We start from the raw sequence: 21,172 nt of genomic DNA, 5'->3' as shown, positions 1-21,172 counted from the left end.
GAAATAGGGTTGTATGCTTGCTTCCATACTTTTTAGCTTGATGTTTTCAGCCATGTTGTCAAATGCTTTCAATGAGGATGAACAAGGCATCAAGGTCAACTACCGTACTGATGGTAAGTTCTTCAATTTGAAAAATCTACAAGCCAAGACCAAAGTGGAGGGAATATTGGTACATGATTTTCTGTTTACAGATGATTGTGCACTCAATGCAGTCTCTGAAGCTGAGATGCAACAAAGTATGGATCAATTCTCTGCTGCCTGTGCTAGTTTTGGCCTAATAATTAACACCAAGAAAACACAGGGGCTCCATCAGCCACCACCACACCATCCATAAGTGGAACCATCAGTTACAACAAATGGAGAAATTTTGAATGCTGTGGATAAGTTCACTTACCTTGGTAATGTACTTTCCAGGGATGTACACATTGACAATGAGGTTGACACATGCATTGCCAGAGCTAGCTCAGTGCTTGGGGAGCTCCGAAGAAAAGTTTGAGAGAGAAGAGGTATTAGACTGACTACCAAACTGAAGGTCTACAGAGCCATTGTGCTGACCTCATTGTTGTATGACTGTGAAACATGGACAGTCCACCCACGCCATGCCAGAAAATTGAATTGCTTCCATTTGAACTCTTAAGAAGATTCTGAAGATCACCTGGCAGGTTAAGGTACCAGACGTTGAGGTCCTTGCTCGAACTAAACTGCCAAGCATTCAAACTATGCATCAGAGAGTGCAACCCCAATGAGCTGGCCACATTGTTTGAATGTAAAATGTATGCTTGCCAAAAAAACTATTTTAGGGAGAACTCACATGGGGCAAGCGATCACATGGTGGTCAGAAGAAGTGATACAAAGACACTCTCAATGTCTCTCTTAAGAACTTTGGATTTGATTGTGTGGCGTGGGAGACACCAGCACAGGACCACTCAGCATGGTGTGCTCACATCAGAAAGGGTGCTGTGCTCTATGAGCAAAGCAGAATTGAAACAACACAAAAAAAACATAGGATGTGCAAATTTGGAGTAACCTCCCCAAATGTTCACATGGACTATCTATGCCCAGTCTGTGGTAGAACATTCCTAGTCATGTTGGTCTGATCAGCCAGTCAGACACACTGAAACTTGACTTTATCATAGTGATGTCATTTTGGTCTTCTGGGAAAACAAAGGACAAAAACCACCAGCCACCACTCTTTTCAGTTCCTTGCATTCGAGGAATCGAATCGAGCGCTTTTAGGGACTTCTTTATCTTCGTGTTTCTCACTGGGTCCAGCACAGTGCCTTGTATGTAGCAAGTACTTTGTATTTGTTGAAAGACTGAGAATCTCTTGGTGGCCCATGGCTTAAACCCCCCTTTGTTGCCATCTAGGGGCATCTTCTTGTAATCCCTGAACTTTACAGTACCTTGTATTTACTTGGATTGACCAGGCATTAATTTTATATATACTAATATGTGCACGTCCCATCCTTCAGTGCCCCCCGGATCACTGCCTAGATAGATAGTTATCATAGAAACAATGTACATGAACTTGGACAGACTTTAAGACATAGTGGAGAATAGATGGGCCTGGCATACTGTGGTCCATGGGGTCACGAAGCATCGGATGTGATCAGATGACAGAACAACAACCCCTCCTTTCTTAGAATATAAGCTCCTTGAGGGCAAGAACTGCTTCGTTTTTGTCTCTGTGTCTCCATTGCCTAGCACAGCACCTGGTATATAGTAGCCACTTAATAAATACTAGTTAATTGACTAGAGGAAGAATAAAACTTTAGTGTTCATTGGGAATTTAATAATAGCTGTTGTCTTTAAAAGTAATTCTCATTTATTGAATCCTTCATTCCATATTCCTCCATTTCCCCTTCTTATGGCTGGCAAACTGCCACCTCCTGCTCACTCAGTCCCTGTGATGCAGAGTCTCTGTCTCTCTAAGTAGAAATCCCCTTCTCTCATGACCTCTCTTCTCTGCACCCTCATTCCTCTCTAGCTCAGTCCTTCCCTCTCCATACCCACCTTTCTCTCCCTCTGCTTCTACCACGCCCTCAGAAATCCCTACTGTATTGTTCCTTAACTTCCGTTCATCCTAATATTTCTTCCTTTCAGATTCTTCTGTAGCTCATGGAAGTTTGTCTTGTGGGAGAGACCTTCTCCTTGGCCACATTTCCAACAGCTGGAGTCCCTTCTTGAGGAGCGAGGTGACTCCTTGCTCTTCTCGCTGCCACCACCAGAGTCCTCAACTTTTCTACTATCATTACTTAGCAATCTCTCACTTGAAATTCAGTTCATCCATTTAAATGGCCCTGTGTAGATGCTTGTCACTGTTGTTTAATGGCCTCCAAAGTCACTCTACTTCTTTTCTTAAAGAATCTAGTACCTGGATTATCTTCCTTTCTACCTCAGTCACTCACCTTGTTCATTGGGCAGCTAGGTGGCAAAAACACAGAACCTGGAGATAGGAAAACCGAAATTCTCTAGTTTTGTGCCCTTGGGTAAGTCCTTTAACCTCCCTCCCACCATATGTCTTCTTTCATCTGCCATCTGATCTGCTGAACATTACCCAGAAGAAATCAGAACTATTATGACCAGTTCCACTAGATTCATGCTATTTTTGTAAAAATAAATTTTTATTGATGTCTTTTGTTTTTTATATAATTAGAATTTCTCCCAGGATTCCTCTCTTTTGCAGAGAGCCATTTAACATTAACAAATGTCATTCAGTTCTTTAAGGTGTTTTCCACTCTTTGTGACCTCACTTTGGATTTTCTTAACAGAGATCCTGGAGTGATTTGTCATTTCCTTTTCTAGCTCATTTTACAGATGAGGAAACTTAGGCAAACAGGGTGAAGTGACTTGTCCAGGGTCACACAGCCAGTAAGTATCTGAGGCCAGATTTGAACTTTTCCTGACTCCAGGCCTGGTGCTCTGCCCATTGCACCATCTTAGCTGTCCTCTATAACAAATAATATTTTTTTAAAGAAAAAAAGAAAAAGTAGAGGAGAAAAAAATCAGCAAAACCAATCAATACATTGATAAAATAAAAATATATGCAATATTCTACCACCCATGGATCTCCCACTTCTACAGAGAAGGGATCTGGAGATATCTTGTCCTGCCTCTGTTTTGGAGTCATGCTTGTTTGTTATAATTTGGCAATTGTTCACTTCTGATGGTTTTGTGGTTGCTGGTCTCTCTATTTACATTTTTGTAGTCATCACCTATATTATTTTCTTGGGTCTGCCTACTTCATTTTACATTGGTTCTTGTAAATCTCTCCATGCTCCTCTATATTAATCACACTCATCATTTCTTATATACAATAATATTTTAATATATTAATATCCCACAATTTGTTTAGCCATTTTGTTTGGCTGGTGTCTGTAACACCAATGTGATACCCGTAGCAGCCACTATGAATATGCATGCATATTTCCAGGGTAGATTCCCAAAATATAATAAACTCTCTTCCTCAAAGGCAAAACCAAAATATTTATTAGGGACATCATTAGAATACCAGGAGGTAAGATTTAACAGGGTACTTATCACTAATCCAGGGAATGCTGACATCTTAAACTTTCTTTCTGTCAGGCCTCCCACAAAAACAAGTTCCCCTAGACAAATTCTTCCCTCTGACCACTCACAGCTTGCTTTTCTCTCTCTGCTCTGCCTGCCCTCACTCTCTGCTCATGCTCTCTCTCTCTCTCTCCCAGTCGGAGCTCCATGTGACCACAGGCTCCATGTGTTAAGCCCATTAATGGGCAGGAAAGATCTTCCTATTCTATTCTATTCTATTCCTATTCTATTAACATTATGGTGTCTCCTTTTGTTTTCAATTTTGTTACCACAAAAACTACTGCAATAAATATTTTGGTGTATGTAGCGACCTTGCCTTTTATCAATGATCTTCTTTGGGTATATGTCTAGTAGTGCAATCTCTAAGGGTATAGATATTTTCTCCACTTTATTTGCATAATTCCAAATTGCTTTCCAGAATAGTTGCACTGATTCATATAGCTCCACCAATGCACTAGTGTACCTATCTTCCCACCATCCTTCCAAAATTGACTATTTCTATCTTTTGCCATCTGTGCCAATTTACTGAGTGGAAGATGAAGTCCCAGGGTTGTTTTGATTTGTATTTTTATTATTATTAGAGATTTAGAGCATTCTGTCATATGGTTGTTAACAATAGTTTACAATTCTTCTTTTGAGAACGGTTCATTTCCTTTGATCACTTATCTATTGGGGAATTGCTTTTGGTCATGTCTTTCTTCTCTCTTTCTCTCTCTCATCTATATATCTTGGCTATCAATCTATCTGAGAAATTGGATACAAAGATTATTTTCCACTTAACCGACGGCTTCCCTTCTTATCCTATATACATTATGTATTTCTTAGAAGCTTTTCCACTTCATATCATCAAAATTAACAAATTGGTTTTTTTAATTGCCTCCATTCCTTGTTTGGTTAAGAACCCATCATTTATCCATAGCTGTGAAAAGCATATGCTCTAATTCTCTTCTACTTTTTATGGTGTAATCTTTAATATTAAGGTCACATATACATTTTGAATTTATTGTGAATATAATATAAACCTAATTTTGCCAGATTGCTTTCCAGTTTTTCCAGCATTTTTTTCTTACCTAAGTAATTTATTTTCTGGTTTATTGAACCATGAAGGTTTATCTTATTTCGTGTCAACTGGGCCTTCACTATTGCATGGCAGTTCTTTTACTTTTTTCCTGATTCACTCTCTAACATGTTCTGCATAGCAATAACTGTTCTAAACCTCCTGTTTTCTCAACTCCCTAACACCAACCCCACCTTCTTCTCTCTCTCTCTTTCTCTCTGTAGATGATATTACCTCTTCCTTCGTTGAATAAAACTGAGACCATTTGATCTGAGATCCCTGGCTTCCTTCCTTCTATACCTCAAAACCTTTCTACATTTTCCTTTGGTTTTTTCTTTTCACTCCTGCCCCCAAAGATGAGTAGTCCTTCTCCTTACCAAGGCCAGCCCTTGTATACATTTCCTTGATCCCATCCCTTCCTTTCCATCTTCTCTGGGAAACTTACCTTGTCAATCATTCCCTTCTCTTTCTCTTACCTTCAATTTTTCTTTACTTATTGGCCCATTCTCTACTGTTTACAGACATGCTGAGGTCTGTCTCATCCAAAAAGGAAACCTTCACTGAGCTCTGTCACTTCTCAAGTAATCATTACATACTTCTCTTCCTTTTTACTAAGTCATCCCCATATGATGCCTCCACTTCCTCAGAAGCCACCCACTTCTTAGCCTCTTGCAACATGGCTTTCGGTTCCAACATTTTACTAAAACTTCCCTGTCAAAGCTCCCCAAGGATCTTTTACAACCACTAAATGGAATGACCTTTTCTTATCCAAATCCTGTTTATTAGAATATAAACTTTTTGTGAATAAGGATTGCTTCACTTTTTGAACTTGTATCATCAGCACCTAGACAATTGCCTGGCACTAGTCGTCACTTAATAAATATGTATTGACTGATTTATTGAATTTTGTGCAGCTTTTGACTCCATTAACAAATTCCTCCTTTTGGATATTCTTTCCTCCCTTGACTTCTACTATCATTTCTCTCTACTGATTCATCTTCCTTTTGTCTTTTCATTGCTTTTCAGTCTTATTTTCTGTATCATTATCCATCTCTCAACCAGTAACCATGGAGATTCTGCCCTGGGCCTACTTCTGTCTCTCTAGGCTTTCTTCCTTGGTGATATCATCCACTACCATGGGTTCGATGGTCATCTTATGCAGATGAATCCAAAATCTATAATTAGATATGACCTTGATCGGTCTCCTGAATTCCACTTTTATGTCTCCATATGCCTTCTGAACATCTTCCTCTGTATGTCCAATTGATCTATGAAACTTAACATGTTCAAAATATAATAAATCATCTTTCCTCCTAAACTTGCATCACCTTCAGATTTCCTGTTCTCTGAAGAGGGTGGTACTATCCTATCCATCACCTTATTTTGTAATCATAAAGTCACCCTTGATTTTCTCCCCTTTCCCCTTCCCCTCTCCTATAAACAATTGGTTGTCAAGTCCTTTTGATTCAGTCTTTACCACATCTCTTTAATCCATCTCTTTTCCATTATCCTAGTTCAGATTCTCATTATCTCTCACTTAGATGACTGTAAAAGCTTTCTACTCAGTTTCCTTGACATTGGTGTTTCTCTCTTCTACTCTCTACTTCACACAATTCCCAACATAATCTTCCCTGAGATACTTTCCATACCACTACTCCACTCAAAACCCTTCAATCACTCCAGATTCCTTCTAGAATAAAAATACAAATTACTCAACCTATCATTCAAAACTCTCTATAATCCCTCTTCACCCTACCTTTCCAGTTTTTTTTTCAAATTATTCCCTATTTACATAGTCCAAATTCCAGCCAAATTGAGCTACCGATTGTTCCCCGGATTTTAAATGCCATCTCCTGCTTCAGTATATTTGCACACACTCTAGCACACTCCTGGAATGCAGTCCTAAAGCCTCAGCTGTCCTCTTCTGCATGGTTTTCTCTGACTTCTCCAGTAATTAGAGTTTTCTCTCTCCTCAAACATTCTTGTTACTCTTTGCTCATCTGTCCTTTGACCTCTTTACTCCATGGCCTATATTGTACCTGTTGACTCTACCTGTCATATTTCCCAGAAGAATATAGGCTTCTTCAGGGAAGGGGCTGGTTCCTTTTTGTCCACATCTCTAGCACAGTGTCTTGAACATGGTGGGTGTCTCCTAATATTTGTTGAATTGAATCAGTTTTTCAGTTGTATTCAACTCTTTGTGACCCCTTTGGGGTTTTCTTGGCAATGATAATGGCAAGGTTTACCATTTCCCTCGCCAGCTTATTGTACAGATGAGAAAACTGAGGCCAAAAGGGTTTAGTGACCTGCAGAGGGTCACCTGGCTAGGAAGTGCCTGATTTGAACTCAGGAAGATGAGTCTTCCTGACTTCAGGCCTGGAGCTCTCTCTCCACTGCACCACCTCACTGCCCCTGTGATCAAATACTATATCTACTTTACTGACAAATGAAAACTTCCATGATGGTGCCTTTGCATCCACTTAGAAGATGTCACTTTGCACATAGTGGATGCTCAAAGAAATGTTTATTGAGTTGGATTGGACATTTCTTCATCACCCTGAGAAACAAGCAAGAAAATTGTGAGGGAGTGCTGCCCTCTAGTGAAAATATGGAAAATTAGATGAATCTGTTTCCCAACCTTCTAGAAAAGGAACATTGTTGATTTATCAGAAAATTTAATTATTCAAAGGATCCTAAGTCGAGAGGAACTTAAAAAAAGACAGCCTTCAGCATGCTTTCTGTGCCAGGAAGTTCTTGTCAATACTTAGAACCCCATTTTAACTTATAAAAGTTATCAAATTGATAGCCAAAAGTTATCAATCCATACTTTGATAATCAGAAACTAGACAACAAATAACAGAATGTCAGATGAGAGGCAAAAAGAAGGGGCGTAAAAATAATAATGATCATGTTTGGCTCGTGGTAGGAGTAATGTCCTAAGGCCTTACTGCATGTGGGCAGGCGGTATTGAATCTGTCCTTGGCTCAAACCACTAATAACTCCTTGGTGTACGTAATACAAAAGTCAGTGCATGAAGGGTCACGGCTGCTCCCGTAGCCTTCCATCCAGCACACCAACCTGGCTAACCCAGAGGCCAGCCGGGAGGTCAGGCCCAACTGTGGAACAATGCTCTGTCTTTGCTGAATGTCTTTTTCTCATACTTAAGTAAACTTCCCTTTGTTCACTGTTATGGGGTATCTAACCAGGATCACATTTCCTTTTAATTCTAAACCTAAACTACTAGACTGGCCTGGGTCAGGCCTGCTTGCTGAAAAGAGGAGGTTTAGTTAGATAATTTCAATTGAAATGTGTTTTGAAATGGGGTCTAGGGAGATGCCATCACTTCCTGAGGACTGCTTTACTTTACCTTTCCTCTGAGATCACCACTTTGTGATAGTTTTAAAAAAAATTATTTTTAATTTATAGAATGAAACAAGCATTTTCACAACACAGTACGATAAAAAAAGATGATCCCAAATGAAACTCTTAATCTACTATGTACAATGTGCTGTTCCTTTCAAATATACAACAAAATTACCATGTCCTCCCCATGGCTATCATTAGACACAAACAGGTATAAGGATGCATTCCTCAATGTTTTCTTTCTCAGCGCTTCCTTCCCCTCTCTTACTTCTCCTAAAGCCAAGCATAATCTTGCTTACCACAAGGGCATGTCATTTTCCTCTTTGATGTTATGGTATTAGACCCGATAAAACTAATTCCTCCCAGTTGTAGCCTTTGGAAATAGCTGCTTGGCTTTTGTTTCCGTCAGCCTCATGTCAGACATAAGAACAAGCAACAACCCTGAGTTTAAAAAAAACTATGGGATCCAATTTCTCCCCCACACGTCAGAGGCTCAGGGAGGTCAGGCAGTCATGTGAGGACATCTTGGGTACCGTTCTGTAACAAGTAGAAGATGTCGTCACCAGCTCTTGGGATGTGTTAGCGTATAGAACCTTGGCACACAGGCTGAACCACTCCATCGTCTGTCATTCCTTCTTCCAAGCTCTTATTTCGTGTGCTTCTAGGCACTGGATTTGTTCAGTTTCTGGATCGCATCCCGACTTTGCATGGGCCATGGACCTTCCTTTTCACAATATGCTGTGTGTCAACAGACAATAACAACGTCACGAGACTTATGTGAAAACCAGGTTTATTCGAAGAGAAGTGAACATGCCTGTGGAACCCAGAATTCACAGTCCTCACAGAAGCACCACAAAAGGGGGGGAGAAAACGGGAAGGGGTGGGGCATGGGACAGGTGCAGTAATGGTGGGAAAAAGGACAAAACCACTCCCAAAGGGGAGGAGCAAGGCAATGACAAAAGCCAAATCCTTTTCCCTTGGAAACTGCTAGACTCTGAAGATAGGAGGGTCTGCTTATCTGCAAAGGACCTCAGCTGCACAAGCATTTTCCCAGCCTGGTACAGACTGACTGGCACCAAGGACATGCAGAGAATCCAGCTTGGGGTGCAAGCAACAAATTATGTCAGCTGGGGGGCTTTGTCCTTGACACATTCAGGGCCTCCCACATGCACTGGGTCCGGCATTTGGGGAAAATATGGCAACCCAAAAAGACAAGTTCAGAGAACCTTTCATATATGGTTTTGTTCTCAGACTGCTTCATCAGTGTATATCTTGTCTCCCCCAACAAGAAGTAAATTGCCCAGAGACTGTTCTTCTTTTATCTCCATAGCACCTAGGAGCGGGGCTATGTCATCATTACGGATTGGTTGGAAGCGACTTCCATTGGGTCCTAGACCCATTGCTTTCTCTTCCCTCGCAGTTTAATGGTCATCTGCAGGAGAGAACAGCCCTTAACGTGTCAATCACAAAACTCGGTGCAAAGAATGATTAGCTTGTTTAGCACTTTAATTGCAGTACACAAATGCAGAATAAAAGTAGAAGACTCAACTGAATAGACATAACAGACTTCAGATTCTGTTCATTACGGCCCCTGAGGCAGGAAAGACCCCATTTGGGCTGGCATCTATTTCCACCGGTCGCAGAGTCTCCAGCTGAGGTCTGGCTCATGGGGCTGCATGAAGAAACTAACCCAACAGATGGTGTCTTGCCGTGGCTCTCCTGTCTCCCAGTAAAAGCAGAGCTGTACTCCCAACTGAGTTTCTGCACGGAGATTAGAGAATGCTGTGGGAACCTTCAGGGACTCTGCTTGTTAGAGGCACATGAACAAACAGGAACCAGGATTTCCTGGGCCCAAACTGGTCCACTTGGAAGTCAGTGTTACCAAAATGCCCCAGAAGTCAATACTGATGTGTCCCAGCCTTATTATAAAATATAGATGGATAATGCCTCCCGAGCCATTGTGTCCCTCTGATTCAAAGTCTTGGGGCAGGCTTGTGTCTGATGTCAGTCTCCTCCATCCTCAGGAGACTTGGAGGCCCAAAGAACAAAAGAAGCCATGTCAGTACATTTACACATTACAGGGGGTGGGCAAACTGCCTCTGTTTAACTTCTCTGTCCACTGCCAGTCATCCCCAAAGACCAGGTTAGTAAAAGGAGAAGCACCTTCATTTCCCCATGCATGGGCATTTTGTGGGCTGTGCAGCCTAGAAGGGGGATGGTTTGGTTAGCAGAGTCTCATGCCTGGCGGCCCACTGCCTACTGACTTTGGGAAGGGGAAGCTGTGTATTTATTTGCATCAAATAATTTAGCCCTTTTGTATTTTCAATCTTGTTCTCTGACTGCTTCATCAGTATGTACCTTGTCTCCACCAACAAGAATTGTCCAGAGACTGTTCTGTTATCTCCATAGCAACAAAGAGGGCTATGTCATCATTACGGATTGGTTGGAAGTGACTTTCATTATGTTGTGGACTCATTGCTTTCTCTTCCCTAGCAGTTTCATGGTTATCAGCAGGAGAGAATTTCCTTCTTTAATAAGCAGGATCATTGAAGGGTGTTTGGCTTGTAGAGTTTGGGGTCATTTTATAGGATAGGGATAGATAGGCACCTATGGTTTCATTGATGGAGGGACACTCAGATGAGAGGATTCTATCAATGAAGGTCAGCATCTCTGCACCTTAGAATCTTAGAGAGTTGCCTAGAGCAGGGCTTCTTAAACTTTTTCTAGTCAGGACCTCTTTTTGAGTTTCATGGCCTGAAGGTATGTGCAGTGCAAAGTGTGCATGCTTTGTGTTCAGAACCAAGGTTGCAGTAAAGTAGCGCGATGAAATGGACAAGCCTGCCAGAAACACCTTGGATTCGTTACGTGCTTGATTTGGATTTGATTTTTGGTCGTTGCTCGTTCAGAAAACTTTTACTGTGGCCAAATTTTTCATGACCCCATATGGGGTTGTGACTCTCAGTTTAAAAAGTGCTAGCCTGAGCATGTAGGAGTTTAGTGGCTTACCCAGGGGTCACACAGCTGGCTCTGAGCCACTGCAGCCCCCCTTCTCTGTGAGACCCTCAAGAACAAGGAATATTTTTTCTATATGTTCCTAGTCCTTAGCACAGTGCCTAGAACATAACAGGCACTTAACAAATATATTGACTGTACTGACTGTCAAGAGTTAGCATTTAGTTATACATCTCAGACGCCTACTCATTCATCAGTGCATTTTCTTTATATGTGTGTATGGTTGATGAATCCTATCCACACTAGTACATAATTAAATGCCTTGTACAGATTAGACTGTGCTCTCAAGGGGACTGATTTTCAGCACCTGGATCTGTCCTGTTTCCCAGCAGGTCTAGTTAAGTGACTGACCCTCCAGGGTTTAAGTAAATATAATTGAAGCATAAAGGCAGCATGTAGCTTCTTTGCAGCAAAAATAGCCCTGCTGAACCCACCACCATTTGGCAAGGTGGCCTGACTCCACTGTTGGGTACCCATCTCTAAATAAGAGGAAAGTAGGAAAAAGATTGGTCTGTAGGACTCAGGTGGGCAACTCCAGGTCAGCTCTGACTATAGCTTTCATTATCATTTACTTCTCCAGTTTTGGTCCCTGGTGTGTGGTGACCTCTGGAAAAATACCAACTCTCCAGACACTCATGAATTCCTCCATTCATTGCAATAACAGTAAAAAGAGAGAAGGGTCCATGATCAACTGCCTCCGTCTCCCGGTGTCTCCTCTGCGTTCCTTCCTCTAATTACCATCAAGTCTAGGACATTCTGATCCCTCCCTAGTACCTGACTCCCCTTGGTGGAAATGCCAATGAAATCAATGCTTTTCAACTCAGTTTCTCTTCTCCCTGCAGTCCTTGTTCTGTAAGAGCATCCCAAGGGAATCCACTGTGAGCAGAACATTTCAGCTCCTGGGATTTTCCTTCCCTCTCTAGTCTTTCTACTGTACTGTACTCCATGTAAGGACTATTCAGCTCCTTTCTTGTGGAGAGGAAGGGGTGCACCTTGCTCCTTCTTCATGCTCCAGGGAAGGGACTGATTGCAGTGCCTTCTTCTTTATCCCACTAAGTACACTGCTTGTCAATGCTAGGCCCTTGTAACTTGTCCTTTCTGGCCATCACTCTCTGAATCTTCTTTCTGTGGATTTTCCTTCTCCTGAAGTCTGGATTTGTGCTGAGGGCTAGTGCTAATACTCCCTCTTCCTTTATTGAGATTTCCTACAAATAAAATATAATGTTTTCTTTCCTTTTTTCTCTTCTTGAATTTTTCCAACTTGAGGCATGTGCTCTGGTCCTTTGTTGAGAGACAGTCACACTTGCTCTTTGCTGAGAGAATTCTGGGAACTTCTAATTGATTTCTGGTTCCTGAGGCTGCCTTGAGGAGGACTGGTAACTGAGAGCCAGGACAAAGAATTTTGTAGGGAGAACCTTCTTCTTTAATCTGTAAGAATGAACTATGGAAAAAGTTTTCCCCTCATTTTCTCTCCCTTGGATTTTTAGATTAGAAGGGGAAGGGGGAGAGATTTCTCCTCCTCCTCCCCTTCACCCACTATCAACAGCAACTTACAGCAGTGAAAGATATGTGCTTGCCCAGGGTAGCCTAAGATTAAAGTTTCTAGGACTTCAAGACCTTGATTGCCTTCTTCTGCCTCTTTCCTTTTCTAAACAAAGGTCAGCAAGTAGTGATCACGAGAAATCAATCTTTACAGCCTTGGGTACTACCTCATGAGTAATCCTGACCTTGAGGATTTCTGATTTTGACAATCTGACCCAGCTGCCCAGAGGGAGGTTTCTATGACAATGTGTTTCTTGGAGAAGACCATCCCTGGAAGTACCCTGCAGAGTGGAGGACTGAAGTCATGAAATGAGGGGTCAGGAGATCTGGACCTTGCCAACTCTCCAGGATAATTACTGTGAGTTGTTCTGACAGTGTGGGTCCAAAAGAGAATGAGAAATAACTGCTCAGGGGTCCCACAAGGGTCTTTCCCTCCCAAGACTGTGAAATGGGGGGAATGGGCTAGTTGAGAATTTTATGTTTCTGTATGTATTTGTAGATACCTGTGCATCTTTTATAAAGTTCTGTGGCAAAGGAAATAAAAAGCTGCCTCATCTCTCTTATCCATATTGTGTATCCTTGTTACCAAGTATGGGAATCGGGGTGTCGTTGTTAGGTTTTGGGGAAACCCTAGACATATGCAACAGTCATAAACTTCGCCTTAGAGATTTTCCTGGGGAAATCCAGGAAAGGTTTTTGATGACCCAAAGAGAAATTTGGGATATCAAGCCCCTAAGATGAAACCCAGGTCCATGGAAGCCCAGAATCTCCTGGACCATGGAGTACATTTTTCTTCATTCAATCTGCTCCCAAGTTTTCTCTTGCCTTTGTGCCATTGCCTGTTTGCCTCCAAGGGGCACCACCCAGCCCCTTCCCCCTTATCTTGCTCTCCTAAAGAGCAAATACCTTGGTAGAAGCGCCAAGTTAATCCATTAATACTCAGTTCAATGTTTTAGTCAGGAGTATTGCAAAGGAATCTCCTACCTAGAGCACATAGCAACCTCATCCTCATGGCATCTTGACTTACTATTTCTTGTCCTTGATAGTGTTTTTTTCTAGTAGTGGTGAGGGGTTCATGTGGAGTCATCTATACTCTTTGCTCTGGTTTCCCTGGAGAGGGACTCTTAACTTGTGATCCATGAACTTATGCCTTTAAAAAATCCATATTTTTTTATTTTGTTAACTATATTTCAACATAATTGATTTCCTTTGTAATCCTAAGGTTTTAAAAAGATTATTCTCAAAAGGGGTCTGTAGGTTTCACTAGACTGCCAAAGGGAGTCCATGACATACAAAAAGCTGAAGAACCCTCATCCTCAGACCTGATGGCATACTTTTCCCAGATGGTGGATCCAAGGCAGGAGGCACTTTGTAGCTTTGGAATAGTTTTATCCTCTTTAAATCTGAGTGAACTGGCTAAGGGTCTGACCTGTGATTTAGACCTTACTTATCATACTCTACTCAGTTGGCCCAACAGAGTCAACTTGCTTTAAAAAAATAAATAAATAAAAGGAGAGGCAGCTAGGTGGCCCAGTGGATGGAGCCCTGGGCTTGGAATCAGGAAGACTCAATCTTTGTGAATTCAAATTTGGCCCCAGACACTTACTAGCTGTGTGACCCTGGGTGAGTCAGTTCACCCTGTTTGCCTCAGTTGCCTCATCTGTCAAAGGAGTTGGAGAAGAAAATGGCAAACCACTTCAGTATCTTTGCCAAGAAAACCTCAACTGGGGTCAGGAAGAGTCTGATACAACTAAATAACTCCACAAAAACTGCAAAAGAACACACTGAGATTTGGATTTGGATCCCTGAATTCAAAGTCCAGAGTACTAATCAGAGCACCATAAAATAGCTGAGCAGCTCCTAAATTATGTCTGGGTTACGAGATGTTTAGAAATGACTTAATCTCCTTTTTATTGTCACATTCATAAGAAAAGTCTTGAAATATTTGCAGTGGTGAGATAAAGCTGTGGCAGGTACCGAGATACGTAAGGTTTAAAAATATATTGCTTTAGTCCTTAGAAATGAAACTGTGGTTTGTTTCCTCTTGCTCAGTTATCTATACGATCGAAATTCTGAGTCTGAAACTCTTGAAAGTCCTCGGGAATGGTATCTGCAGGAAGAAAATGAATGAAGGTTACTGTGGCTCTTATAATTCTTTCCCTGCACTTCATGAGGGAGTCTGTAGAGGGCACTATTGAGCATATGGAGAGGGCTCCAAGCCATCTCTGCATGAATTACCCCAGCAGGTTTCCTTCACCTGTCTGGCTCTCCGTCTCGTCATTTTTAAAATGACGCAGTTGAATCAGGAGGTCTCTAAGGTCCCTTCCTGCTCTCCATTAGCCTGTATGTGCCTAGGTGGGCTTTGATTGACACAGGAGCAGGGAGAAGGTGAGACTGAGAATTAATCACGTGAGACCTTCTCAAATCTAATTATGGCTGACTTCCCCACTGATTCTTATGCCAAAGCAGTCCTATCCAGGAGCCTTAACCTGCTGGTTCTCAAAGTGTTGTCTGGGGACCCTGCAGGATTCCTGACACCCTTTCAGGGAATCTGTGAGGTTAAAATTATTCCCTTAATAATATGAAGAGTTCTAATATGGTAAATATCAATAGATTTAACCTACATATACAGGTTATTGGTCAGGGTGTCCTCAAAATATTTTGAGAATTTAAAGGGATCCTGAGACTAAAATATGTTTGAGAACCATTGTCCTAACTAACTTAAGATCTCAGGCAAAGCCCATTCACTTCCTGGGCCTTCATTTCCTCATCTGTCAAGCGTGAAAAGTGAGATTGAGATTTGTTTTCCTCACAACAGAGTTGTGAGGTTACTATGAATTAGCATTATGGAAATATTTTGAGCTTCTGGAAGGAAGGTGCAGCGTGAAAAGAAGTCCAGGGTCATTTGGGATAACAGCAACAGCCGCTGGATAATGTTTACCATTGCAACGGTATTTCAGGTTGGACCAGATGATGTTCTCTTGTGAGAAACAGAAGACTCCCAGTCTCCCGCCACGCATGGTGGTGTCAATAGTCACTCCTGAGTCCGCCACCAGCTCGGAGCCTTCATAGAAACGTACCCTGCAGAGAACACAGTCATCGGATCCTTCATGAGACCGCAGAAGGGAGAAATGGTGCTGACCCCTGGCTGGCAGTGGTGTGCTGGCAGGCCCCCCGAAACAGTGATGGGTACAGAATCACAGACACAAATGTGGCAGAAGGGGCTTGCCACCTGGGGACCAGGTGTCCCCTGTCCCTGGGATGTTCTCCCTCCTCACTTCCAGCTTTCAGGACTTGGAGTTCTTTTAAAGGGTCAGGTCAAGAGGTACCTCTTTCAAGAGGCCATTCTTGACTTTCCCCCACCCCATCACTGTGTATTTAATGTATATCCTGTATTTTCTAGGAGACATAACGGATAGGGCCCCGGGGAATCAGGAAGACTTGAATTCGAATCCTCACTCAGATACTTAGTAGCTGTGGAACTTCGAATGAGTCACTTAACCTCTTTCGCTCTTAGTTTCCCATCTATGTGGATACCTCAGTGGATTGTTGTGACAATCAAACAAAATAATACATGTAAAATGCTTTAAAAATTTTAAAGCACTATGTCAAGGTTAGCTTTTATTATTATTATACATGCCTTGTGTTTCTTTAGTAAAACAGAAGCTTCTTGAGGACCAGGATTGGTTCACTTTCGTGTTTGTATCCCTGGGACGTATCATGGTACTTGATACATAGAAGGTCCTTCACGAATGCTTCCCCAGCCAAAATCCCATACTTATGGCTTTGATTGCCCCGTTTGGTGATTGATCAGTCAATCAACAAGCATTCATTAACCACACCGGGGCAAGTGGCACAAAACGAGCCTTCAGTCCACTTGGGGATCCGTCCACATTCACTCCTAGCCCTCCATCTAGCAACTTCTTAATTTAATTATTCTGTTTAACCAGGTACAAACCTCATTGTTTTTATGCTGCTGAAGGAAGATGAATGGTTTCAAAGCCCTCTAGATTTGATACCCTGGGACAAAGGCCCAGTAACTTTACCCTAGGTATAGTTTTGGGAGCTATGTTTCCAAATACCATGGGTTGGCTGTGGCCTCAGGACGCTGGAGGAACAGGGAGACGGTATACATTTCAAAAAATAAGGTCCTCCACTTTCTCCTCTGCAGACAAAGACCTATGCGGTGTGATTCTAAAGTCATGATGGAATCCATCCACCAAGTTTCTGCGTGGTATCCCTTAGACATTGTCCAGAGTCCTCTATTTTCTCATGCTCTTTTGAATAATCTCAGTCCCATATCAGAACACCCAGGCTAGGGCCAACCTGGAACTTCAGCCCATGCCCACACTGGCCGTTGTATAACTAAGGTTATGAGAGTGAATGGTCTGACTGGGGACTGGGGAAATTTCCCATTGTCTCTTTCTTAGAACCTGTAGCTTGTATGAGAACTCTTAACCTAACAAATCAGAGAAATTTAGATACAAACAGGCCCTGAGAAGGGAAGATATTGGAAATGCATAAAATGCATAAGACTTAATTCAAATTTAACAGGCATTTATTGATAAAGCACCTATTATGTGCAAGGAGCTTGGTCAGACACTGGGATATAAAGACCAAACCCACCATTGTCTCTGCTCTCTTATGTTCTGCTAGATGGCATTTGAAGGCCAGGAAGAGAAAGCCAAATCCTGGAATTATATACCCTTCTCCAAGCGCTTTCTCTCCTTCCTCCTACCTGATGTAGCCGACTTGGGGCCGGTGCTGTAGGAACCATCGGTAGGACACTTTGTCTTTCCAGCCGACGTTTCTCGAGTCTTTCCACAGCAGCCTCACCTGGTCACTGGTGTCCCCAGTGTGCCACAGGGAATTCCTGAGGTGCTCCCCTGGTCCTGTCTTTGACTTGACAGCCTGATTAGAGACATAATGAAATTACAAGATGGAAGGCACTGCATGCTTTCTCACCTTCACTGTGGGCAGGGATCTAAGAGACCTGAAGTCAAGTGTATAATCAGATTACCTTGTTGTTTGGGAAACAACAACAAAACAGATATAAAAAACTCAAGTTACATAAACACCACTTGTGCAGTATAGTAGATAGAGAGGGTTGACCTTGGAGTCAGGAAGACCTGTGTTCAAGATCTGCCACTAATTCAGAGGAGCTGGCTAAGCCTAGACAAGTCATTCAGTGTGTCGGTGAACCAGGCAAGTCTCTAAGGCTGTATAAGCTAGAGAGAAGGAGGAGGAGTTGCTGAGTTGCATCAGTGGAGGGAGTTTCCACAGTGGGTGTTCCATCTCATCGGTAAAATTATAGAAAGGGGGTAAAGGGGAAGAAATTTAAATGCTGTTTTTCCCGTTGTCCTAGTCCTTTTTGTAACAAACATTGGACAATCCATGCCATTGGGCAAGTGAGGGGGTGCAGTGGCTAGAGTGCCAGCCCTAGAGTCTGAAAACCCTGAGTTCAAATTCAGCCTCAGGCACTTGCTAGTTGTGTGACCCTGGGCAAGTCACTTAACTAATGTTTGCCTCAGTTTCCTCATCTGCCAAATGGGGATAATGATAACACTCTTTTCCAGGACTGTTGTGAGGATCGCATGAGATTATAATTATAAAGCACTTAGCACATAGTAGGTAGTAGGTAGATGCTAGCTAATATCATCCCATTCCATTCTGCTCTGAACCAAGGACCTTATTAAGATAAAGAGTTTCAGATTAAATGGCAACAATGTTACTTTGTATATGTTTGATACTTATTTGCATACCTGGTGTTTCCCCAGTAGAATGGAAGCCCTTTGAGGAGAGGGGCTGCTTTTGCTTTGTCTTTCCAGCTCAGTACAGTGGTGGTGGTGGTGGGTAGGAGGTACTTAATAAAGCGCCTGGTGAATAATTTAATTGAATGACAGGTAACCTGGCAATCCTTACGAATTGGGGCTGAATGAGTCAGTTCACTTTAATTCAATTTAACCAGTAATTATAAAATACCTACTTCGTACAAAAGTACTGTACTAACGAGCAGAGACCAATACAATATAGACAGTTCTCACTTTACCTTACATGGACTGGCCCCCAGGCCTCTCCTTAAAGTGATTTTTACCTAATGTGAATTTGCCCAGGGAAGGGAAGGAGAGAGGCTGGAAGGGGGCTGGCACCTAATTCAAGGACGTGTGGGGGCCAGGGCCGGCCATGAGGGGGCCTGGTCAGAATGGAAAAGAAGGTCTGAGAGCAGACATCCAAGGGCTGGACATGGACCCAGAAAGGATGGGTGACACGTGCAGACTGCAGATGGATGGAGGACAGACATGAGTGGAGTGGGGTAAAGGTTTCCTCTCTCTATAGGGAAGGTCTCAAGCCAAGCCCCCAGTTTCCTTGTGGAGGTGGTGATCTTTCCATGTCCATGTCCTTCTGCTTTCACTTGGAGGGTTTTTTTTTGGCCAGGCGGGGAGGCTACAAGGGGAGGAGTTGAGAGACACACAGTACTGTACAGTAAAGTTAACATAGGTATTTTTTCCTGAATGTGGATTTCTTTCAGAATTATTTATGTCAAGTCAAATTTGCAATGCTAATTTATATAAAGCCAGAATGGTCTGTACAATGTTTTTTTCTTAAGGTGCTCTTAATCTAGTAGGAGAAGAAAGGCATGTACACAAGTAACTATGAAAAGAGAGGAATGTGGTGTGTGTGTATGTGTGTGTGTGTGTGTGTGTGTGTGTATGTGTGTGTGTGTGCATATCTGAGCTGTGTGTCTGATGAGGGGATAAGAGACACAGGCCCAGATTCCCATACTGGAGAGAAAGGGAGGAGGAGGATGGATACCTTGAGCTGAATGCCTGGCTCTGCGACAGCCCGGAATGGTGTGGCCTGCCAATAGGTCTGTTCTGTCTGCTTCCACATGACCACGTAGAAACTGGAGCTATCTTGGTAACCAAAGATAAAGCCAGCATAGTCATCATCTGTCTGGGTATTCACATGGAAGGTGCCTTCAAAGTCAACGCCGTTGAAAGCTGTGTACCCTGAAGATAGAAGAAACATCTTTTTTAAGAAAAAGATTGAGGAGAGAGGGAAATATACATGTCTACTCAGATGTCATTAGTGAACATCACTAGAATCTGGGCATCACTCAATGAAATTTTACTCCACCTGGTAGCCACTGCCCTTCTGGACTTACCAACTGCCAGGCCAGGATCACTGTTCATTGTCTGCACAATTTCCATGCCCTGCAAAGGAAGATTCAGCTAGTTAAAGGCAATCCTAGAATTGGAGGAAAGTCTGTAACTCCATAACCTTGTTTATTGGCACGTTGAGATTTCAAATGCTATATGCCACTGAGTTCACCCATATAAGGACTCTGCCCATGGGAAGACATGATAGGAGGTGGGAAATAGGCTGAGTTTGGAGAAAAGAGTCAGAAGCCAGTTTGGCTGGGACATAGAGTGCATGAATGGGAGTCCTAAAAAAGCAGCCTGGAGAGGTAGTCTGGAGCCAGATTGTGGGTGGACTTAAAGCCAGGTGGAGGGTTTTGTATTTTATTCCTGAGCAGTTTGGGATTGTGCAGAGGGCCCAACAGTTTCTCTGATGCAATCCATCCCATTGTCTCCTCCTGCTACTCAGAGACAGGAAGGACAGGTGGTGATCTGGGCCCAGCTAACTCAGGGAACCACCTCAATCTTTTTTAGGGAGTGAAAAGAGCCTGCTCTAAAAGCAGCCTCCTGTTAGCCTTAGTTACGGAATTCAACTAATCAGTTCTCTCTCCTTTATCTTTGCTAAGAAATCTACCAGCCCCCACATGCCTCAATTACTCCCTTCTGCTACAACTAGTTCTACTGTGGTGTTACTCTAAGTCTTTGGAACTCTTCTGGACTGGAAGTCTGAAACCTTCCAGACACTGGCCAGAGGACAGTTTGTACCTCAAAGGGAACTGAGAATTCATTTACCTCAACCCTCTGATTTTACAGGTGAGGAAGCTCAGGCCCAGAGGAGTTCAGTGACTTGCTTAAGGTCACATAGCTAATAAATGGCAGAGCTGGATACCACAATTACAGGCCTATATCCAAAAGTCATAAAGAAAGAAAATAAGCACAGTATGTGCAAAAATATTCATAGCAGCTCTTTTTGTAGTAGACCCCAACCGGGAAACAAAAGGATTTCCTCCTGTTGTAAAAGAGTAAATCCTATTATCTTCTATTATATTATGTATAATATAACATATATTATATATTATAATTCTATTATATATAAATAAATGATCAGATAATAAATTATCTAAATTATTTAATAATTAAATTGTCTGGGTATGTGAATGGTAGATGGTATAGGTGCACTATATTGGTATACGGTATATATAGTATAAAGTGTGCTATCTACCATCTACCATATATATGTGTATATGTGTATACCATATGTATATGTGTATGTATATATATATAGTATAAGGCATACTTATACTATGGCAGCTAGGTGGCACAGTAGATAGAGCACTGGATCTGGACTCAGAAACACTCCTCTTCCTGAGTTCAAATCTGGCCTTAGTCACTTACTGGCTATGTGACCCTGGACAAGTCACTTAACCCTGTTTGCCTCAGTTTCCTCATCTGTAAAAGGAGCTGGAGAAGGAAAAGGCAAACTACTCCA

The 21,172-nt window shown here is 42.3% G+C and overlaps 1 protein-coding gene across 1 annotated transcript in view; it reads right to left on the bottom strand.

Annotated features, from left to right (window-relative positions):
- Nucleotides 1-14,430: 14,430 nt before the first annotated feature.
- The window catches only part of THBS4 (thrombospondin 4), a 54,506-nt gene continuing 47,764 nt past the window's right edge, over nt 14,431-21,172 (bottom strand). Inside the window, exons 18-22 of the mRNA XM_072606440.1 lie at nt 19,710-19,758; nt 19,358-19,554; nt 17,283-17,455; nt 15,486-15,625; nt 14,431-14,654 (exon numbers count right to left, since the gene is read on the bottom strand). Of these exons, the coding sequence (XP_072462541.1) occupies nt 14,593-14,654; nt 15,486-15,625; nt 17,283-17,455; nt 19,358-19,554; nt 19,710-19,758 (621 nt within the window). The 3' untranslated portion in view covers nt 14,431-14,592. The remainder of the gene's footprint in view (nt 14,655-15,485; nt 15,626-17,282; nt 17,456-19,357; nt 19,555-19,709; nt 19,759-21,172) is intronic.

This window comes from Notamacropus eugenii, chromosome 4 (assembly GCF_028372415.1).
Source record: "Notamacropus eugenii isolate mMacEug1 chromosome 4, mMacEug1.pri_v2, whole genome shotgun sequence".
Classification (NCBI taxonomy): Eukaryota; Metazoa; Chordata; class Mammalia; order Diprotodontia; family Macropodidae; genus Notamacropus; species Notamacropus eugenii.
This window is presented reverse-complemented; position numbering and strand designations above follow the sequence as displayed.